This window comes from Epinephelus moara, chromosome 19 (genome assembly GCF_006386435.1).
Source record: "Epinephelus moara isolate mb chromosome 19, YSFRI_EMoa_1.0, whole genome shotgun sequence".
NCBI classification, from domain to species: domain Eukaryota; kingdom Metazoa; phylum Chordata; class Actinopteri; order Perciformes; family Serranidae; genus Epinephelus; species Epinephelus moara.
Genome location: NC_065524.1, coordinates 1416988 through 1425108, shown reverse-complemented (window position 1 = coordinate 1425108; position 8121 = coordinate 1416988). Strand labels below are relative to the sequence as shown.

Below are 8121 nucleotides of genomic sequence, written 5' to 3'. Positions count from 1 at the left end.
AGGCGGAGGGCGGGGGGTTGCTGAGTTGAGTGTAAATGGTTTCGATCTTTGATTCAAAAAATGCCAGAAAGGAGTTGCATTTGTCAGTTGTGATGGAGGAGAGGGTGTTGTCGCAGGGTTTGAGGAGTTTATTAACAGTGGAAAAGAGAGTCTTGGGGTTTTTGGAGCCAGAGTGAATGAGTTGTGAGTAGTAGTTGGACCGGGCGGCAGTGAGGGCGTCTTTGTAGTTTGAAAGGTGGTCTGTATAGGCATGGAGATGGACTGTGAGACTGTTTTTTTTGTAAAGTCTTTCAAGGTGACGCTTACGGGTTTTCATGTGACGGAGTTCAGGAGTGTACCAGGGAGATGAGTGAGTGAATGAGACCGTTTTGGTCTGTAAAGGAGCAAGTTTTTCGAGGCAGAGGGACAGTGTGTTGTTGTAGTGGGTGACCAGGTCAGAGGGGTTTGGGGTCAGCGGGGTGGTGGATGCGGACAGCGTGCTTGCCAGTGAGTCAGAGAAAGCTGAGGGGGAGATGGACTTGATATTTCTGAAGGATATGTTGCATGTGAGTTTTGGGGGAGGGATTGGGGTCTTGAAGTCAGCAGTGATGGCAGTGGTGGAGGTTGGTACTGGAGAGTTGGTGGAGGGTGAGACTGGTGGAGCAGACTAGGTCCAGGATGTGGCCGCGACAGTGGGTGGGGAAGTTGACATGCTGGGTGAAGTGAAGGCAGTAGAGCAGTTCCAGGAGGTCTATTGCACTTTTACAGTTTGGATCATCAATGTGGATATTGAAGTCCCCAAGCAGGAGAATTGAGGGGGATACGGCGGATAGCTGGGTGAGGAATTCGGCAAGGTCTGAGGAAAGAGTTGTTAGGTTTGGGAGGGCTGTAGATGATGGTGATGACCAGGGAAGTGCGACCAGACAGTTTGAGGGCTACTTGTTCAAAGGACTGAGCAGGAGGTATGGAGATTGTGGACATTTTAAAGTATTTCCTGTAGATGGCAGCAACGCCACCACCCCATCTGTCTGGGTGGGGTTTGTCAGTGTAGGTGTAGTCAGTGGGTGTGGTCTGGTTTAAGGAGAAGTAATCCAGGGGTTTGTGCCAGGTTTCGGTGAGGCAGAGGAAGTCCAGTTTATTGTCAGTGATGAATTCATGTAGGATGGCACTTTTGTTGGTCAGTGAGCGGGTGTTGAGTAGAGCCAGTTTCAGGTGTTGTAGGGTTTGAGTAGCACAGGGGGTGGCAGGAAAGCAGAAGATGGGGCACAAGTTTTTGTTATTCACAGTCTTAGTGCGGTAAGGGCGGGGTGGTCTGTGCTTTATGATGGACTGTATGGGGAATGTCTCAGGTGGGAGGGTTAATGATAGATATGGTCGGACGGGGGCGCTGGTGAGCGGGCTGCGCTCTGTGCTGCTGTTTGCACGGGGAGAGGAAGAGTGTCAGTGGAGGGGGCGTGTGATGTAAATAGTCATGCACATGGCACGTGATGTACAGCATGCTGAATATTGGCTGCCAGTGTTTTACTTTAGGTTTTACTTTACTCCTTCTAAGTTCCACAGGAGGGGTCTACCAGCTAATAATTTATGTTGTAAATGTCAGACAGAAACAGGGACATTTCTACATGCAATCTGGGAATGTAAACTGGTAACCCATTTTGGGAAAAAGCTGTGGATCACATAGGGAAATGGTCAGGTACAACAGTACCTAAATCACCAACTATGCCTTAAGGTGCGGACACACCAAACCGACATCAAAGAACTAGCGGCGACGAAAGCCAACTGTTGCGTCATCTACGTTGCCTCACGTCGCCCTGTGTCAGTTGCATTTGAAAACACTACATGGACTAAATCCGACGGCCAAGTAGCACGTACGTTCTGTGCCTGCGTGAGAGGAAATAACGCAAAAAGGGAAACCGGAAGTCCGAGGAATGCACTTGCATTCAAACGGAGAGCCGGGGCTTGCACGAAGGCTAGCAGAGGCTAACTGGCTGTGCCTCCCTCCCGTCATGCTGCAGCTAACGCTCCACTAGCCGCTCCCAGCTAGCCCAGGTTTGTTATTCAGGTTAAAGTGGGAAGAAGCAGCGGATCTGTTGGACAGCTGAGTGAAGTGAAGCCTGGGGAGGAAGCACCTGTTAGCCCTGGTTTCACTACAGGCAGATTCACTCACTACAGGGGCAAGGAAATAAAACCTGAACAGCCAATCAGACTGATCTCTCTCACCGACAAGCTCCGCTGCCGATTCAACATGCTCAATTGGCCGAAAAGCCGCTGACGCTGGAGTGCCGACGGTGCGGGACACACCGCAAAAACTAGGCCGACAAAGGCTCACCGATGGCCCGACTTTGGTCGATGGCCGACCGTCGGCTTGGTGTGTCAGGGCCTTTATGGGGGACTGAGCAGAATTGTCAAATGTATCAAAGTATGACCTTGTTGTGATAAATGTAGGGTTCATCACAGCTGCTCAAGTGATCCTCAGATTCTAGATAAATACATCCCCTCCAGATTTTGAAAAATAGCGGAAATCTATGTTAGAAATGGTTTCATACGAACATGTAAGCTAGGGTCAACAATAAAGTTGAAAGCTTTATGAGGTCATGGGCAGGCTTTTTTTTGTTTGTAATATGTATACGGCACTACAATAATTTGGTGTTTAGTTGTACCGCTGTGGCTGCTACATTACTATTTTGGTTCAAAGAATGTGTAGCTACCAGCGTCCTGTGGATATGTTGAGTTCCAATAACAATACTGTCAGTTTGTTTGATTTGACTGAATAGATAAATGAAAAATTAAACTATAAAAAAAGAAAGAAAAACATACAATAAGAAATTTTCAATGTAATTATCTGATACTTTTTCTGGCATGACAGCAATACATTTCCATACAAAACACTGTTTCCAACCCTCTTTTTAGTAAATAAAGATCATAACCTGCTCATAAGAAAGCAAGTCTTTTACGCTAAGTGCACATTTTCACGTTATTTCCTGATACTGATCTTTGTTTTGTTTTGTTTTCCTGTTTTGTTGTTTTGTTTTAGCGTGGCAGCAATATGCTTCCGTAGTTCTCTCTTATTTTCCATTTGTTCATCACTTCTCATTACTCCCCAAATCTCATTCTGCAAATAGGAGCCTGTATTCACAATGATTTCAACATTGTAATCAAAAGGCAGCCAGCGTCTCTTTGTCGTTTGGACTCCCATGTAATTCAAAGGGATAAATTAAAACTGAACAAATAAATGAATACATTTTCTAATATTTGTATGTCTGTTTTAGGTTCCATTTGCCAAAGACATCTATGGTCTGATTGTTCCAAACTTTGGTGTTGGTTTTGCAATTGGTACGTCTGTTAAATTAAATACTTTGCTAAACAAGTATGTTCCCCACTGTGGGTGTAAGACGTTTATTATTTGTGTTGTGTTACAGGCATGGTGGACTCCTCTATGATGCCGATAATGGGTTACCTGGTGGACTTGAGGCATGTGTCTGTTTATGGAAGTGTGTATGCCATTGCTGATGTGGCTTTCTGCATGGGATTTGCTTTAGGTAAGCAGGAGCCACAAGACTTTGGCAATACCTACAAGAGATTAGTAAACTATAGGTGATGATACTTCTAAAGTGACTTTTAAGTGCACCAGAGTGAGTCCGTTTTGTAGAAATCTTTGGCATATCTTGTTTGTCCATTGTTTGTCACTGTGTAGCCTTAATTCTTAGTTATTACACAAACACCAGCATGCGTGTTTCCAGCTAATGGTTCTGGTACTTAGTGTCTAGTTTAAAATCATGTTACTGTGACATTATCTAGAAATAGGCAGTTATGCAACTCCTAGCGCTATTTTGTGATTGTAAATGATACTGGGGACTTCCTTTTTATTAACCCACCATCACCCTGTTACCCCCACATCCATTAGGGATGCACGATAATATCAGCATGTCACCTGTATCAGCCAATATTGGCTTTAAAATTAACTATCAGAATCAGCCAACATATGCTTTTTCTTATTTTGCACAAAGAATGAATATTACATACATTAAAAAGCATTGTATTCCATGTCTCCATTTGCTAGTGGGCCATCACATTAAAAGTATGCATGCATAAGATGATGTTAATTCCACTACAGAAGAGACTTGAAGATCACTAAAATTAGGTGGGAAAAAAAGTGGATATAGCGATAACTGTATCGGTTATCAGTCCAATGAGTTGTTACATATCTGCGTATTGGATATTGGCAAAAAAAATCAAATATCTTGCAACCTTAACATCCATATTACTCAAAGTACTTCTGTCTAATTGCAGAGATTTCAAAATGACCGTACGTTAGCCTATTGTCTCCCTATAGTTACCATTTATAGATGAGATCACTTTGACTACCTTGAGATATTGTAATTATCTCACTGTTGCAGATATTAAATGTCAATATTTTCATCAATATCTAATCAAAATATATGTATGTATTTTTATAAATGTATTATATAAAAAAAAATATATATATATATATATTTTTTTTTTTTTTTTACTTTAGATTAACTTTGTGTTTCCAAATATATCAGTACAGAGCTGCAATGCAAAGTTCTGCCCTCTGCCAAACAAACCAAACTAAACCAATATGTGATCTGTCCTATCGTAGGTCCATCTATCGGAGGATCCATAGCTGAGAGTATTGGCTTCCCCTGGCTGATGACCATCATTGGAATAGTGGATATTTTTTTTGCTCCCCTTTGCCTCTTCCTCAGGAATCCACCAGGACAAGAAGAGAAAATTGTAAGATTCAAAACACACAAAATACCCATCAGCCAAATCTCACTCAAACACAGTGAAATATGACAGCCCTTACAAGCAAGGTCAGCAAACAGAATTTGGAGAATTGTCTAGTTTGTGTGGCTTGGTAGTTTTTGGATAAGTTGTTCTATTTCCAGCATTATTTTTTCTTACATTGCCTTAAAAATTATTTCACTGCTGAAAATATCAAGAGGTAGAAAACCTACAACTATCAGGATGCACTGTGCCACACTGAACCAACAAACGCCTCTGCTGATAGGTGATGTAATGCGAACTCACATAATTGACACAATTGTGGCTGGCTGGCAGCAATCTCATATTACAGTTAAATAGTAAGGTAATATACGTTTCTGAAAACATTAGAGATGAGAAATAGACAACTTAGTAACAGAATCTTGGTTCATATTTGATCAGCAGTGTTTAGTTTTACCATTTGATCTCAATTTTTTTCAGCTTACGTTTTCACTGTGCAGGAAACAGTATGGTGCCCACTTCATGTTTATTAACTCTATTACTGCTAAACAGGGCACTAAAATATGTTTTTTGAAAACATGTTAGGCGAGAAATAACCAGTATAGTAACATAATCTTGACTTATCTTCAGGGGTCGCGTTAACTGTATATTCTCGGTCATTGACCGTTTTTTTACAACAATGACCGGAAAATCTGAAGGCTGTCGGTCATTTTGACCAGTTGCAATTACCACCCCAGCCCACTTGGCAGCGTAGTGCACAGTCAGTGGTTTAAGTGGCTGCCGTTTTCACACTGCAGAGAAAAAGTCATTCATCTGCTTCATGTAGCGTTGTTGACATAACGCCCTGGACACACCGGACGTGGAACCGAAGCGCAGCGCCCAGCAGCAGAGGCAGTTTTCAGTCAGTGCCCATGTTAACCTATCTGACTGTCCACACAGGCCGCTGAGCAGAGCGGAGCACCCGCGGAGTAGAGGCAGCGCTTAAGTTCGGCATCTGGTCTATTTTTCATGCGAGCCGCGAGCCCTTCTGTCAAGCTGGATAGAGCGGATCGTACCAAACAGGAAGTCGGACACAGAAAAGACGAGAGAATCCGGCCAATTTTCAAAATAAAATAACAACAGCACGCACTGTGGAACGTGAGGAGAAAATACCGTGTTTATAATTTAAAAAAACATAACAGTGCATAACCGAACACATTTTTCAATACCCTAATCACTTCATTACAATTTTAATTTTGTGTCACCGAGCCTACAGGCATAACTACATAACGCCCTGGACACACCGGACGCGTTAGTGACGCGTTAGTGCCGTCCGGTGTGTCCAGGGCGAAGCCTAATGGCACGGGTGTGTGGATGTCTGTTCATCTTTTCGTTCATTTCCTTATTAATGCACACTTTATAACTTGCTTGTTGGATTTATTAAAAACGAACGAATGAAAACTAAATGTCTTTGAATATCTTTATTATCATTTAAAAACGAAAATTAAAATGACCGGTAAAAATAGATTATGACCAGATTTTTATTACCCTGTCGGTCAAAATGACCGGCGACGAAAAAGTCTAGCGCAACGTCTGCTTATCTTAGATCAGCACTGCCTAGTTTTACTGTTTTATTGGATTTTGGTTTGAGTTTGAGAGAGAGGGGTGGGTCTTTCTCTTGGTCTGCCTCTATACTCTTTGGCCTCTAGTTTCGCAGACCGGGCAAGGCCGAGGCGCAGCGCACCTGCGCTTCGCCAACTGGGTGTGGCTAGGCGGATTTTGCAAGTTTGGCACACTGTGCCCGCTGGCGCAGCTACTCCTCCTTCCCACCTCCGTCCCTCCTACCTGCGCAAGTCGGAAAGAGAGAGGAGAGAAGGTGTGGAGTGGGTTTTACACACATCACACCAATCAAATGAGCCCCTCTCCTCGCCCTTAAATGAGCCGCGCGAAGGCGTAATGAGAGTTTACTCAATTCGCCATGGCAGAAGAGAGCAGCAGCGTCAAACGGCCAAACTTCTCCCAGGAGGAAACTGATGTTTTGATCTGGGAGGTCCAAGCTCGCAGTGTCCGAATATACGGAACTGCGAGCAGACCTCCACGGGCTGATGATGCAAAGGTGGCCTGGGAGGAGATCACCACAATTCTAAATCAGTGTTGCGTTTCTCTCGTGCACGCTCTCTCTTTCTCTCTCGCAGTCTCACTCTGTTTCTTTTCTTTTGACTTTTCTAAGATGACAGATGCTGAATATATACTCCCTATCTGATGCTGTGACTGTTTATGGTTGGCTGAGAGGGATGTGAACTCATTAGTTTGCAGCTGTGTTATTCAAATCAGGCTGGGTTTCCATTACGCGTGCCAAACATGCCAAACAGTGCCAATCCCCTTTGATCTGACATCAGATGTGACGGGACAGTCGATATAGAGATACATTTATGTGCTGATTGCAGATAGTTGCATTGAATAGTGGTTTTGTGGCTATTTATTGCATCGTTAATGTGCCTGACATTCTGGAAACCTACCTGTGAGGTTTTGTTGACATGTGCGCACTGTCCGCCGGTCAGCCAAACTTCGGCTTACGCCGGCTGCGCTCTGCCTGCGCTGACAGTAGGCGTAGTTTCAGCTGCCGAGCTTTTAGCGCACCTTCGGCGAAGCCTTTTGGCACGAAACTGTCACTGCGCCAAGCTGGATCTGTCGACACCTCCTCCTGCTGCGCCGCCACACCCATCTCAGTGCACCTCGGTCTGCCAAACTACCAAACTTGAGCGCGCCTCGGGTTGCGCTGCTCGAAACTAGCTCTGCGCGGGGTTCACCACCCTGCGCCACCCTGCGCCGCGCCGGGAAACTACAGCCCTTTGTTTCTGTCTTGGCAGCATGGGTAGTGGTCAACACAAAAAATGTGGAAGTACAGCCTGTAGTTCAAGAAACAGCCTGAGAGCCAGAGAAACTCTGCTGGATGACCTGTTTTGCATCATCCACGTTATTCTTTGAAGTTTCCACAGGGGACAGGAGGGATATCTATGAACTGGTCAGATGGAGGAAAATTTACCACAGTTCACTGAGACATGCTATCCACATTGTCTTTATACAAAGCTGCCTGAAGATCGGCGAAGTATTCCTTTATGTCTGAATGACATTGCTTTGCCATGTCAAATGTAACGTTGCCATTTTACACTGGTGTTCACTAGCACCTGTGACTTTATCTGTTCAGAAGAGCTGAGACCAACAATAGCCAGCCCAACAGAATCTATTATTTGTGCATTGATTTCAGTACTTGTTAATGAGCTTACCTCATTTATTTTATGTTTCTTTTTCTTAAGTAAGACATCAATTTCAATTCAATTCAATTTTATTTATAAAGCCCAATATCACAAATCACAATTTGCCTCACAGGGCTTTACAGCATACGACATCCCTCTG

General features: G+C 43.9%; 1 protein-coding gene across 1 annotated transcript in view; it reads left to right on the top strand.

Annotated features, from left to right (window-relative positions):
• The window catches only part of slc18a2 (solute carrier family 18 member 2), a 97679-nt gene that overhangs the window by 79122 nt on the left and 10436 nt on the right, over positions 1–8121 (top strand). Inside the window, exons 13-15 of the mRNA XM_050070835.1 lie at positions 3249–3312; positions 3399–3518; positions 4601–4734. Of these exons, the coding sequence (XP_049926792.1) occupies positions 3249–3312; positions 3399–3518; positions 4601–4734 (318 nt within the window). The remainder of the gene's footprint in view (positions 1–3248; positions 3313–3398; positions 3519–4600; positions 4735–8121) is intronic.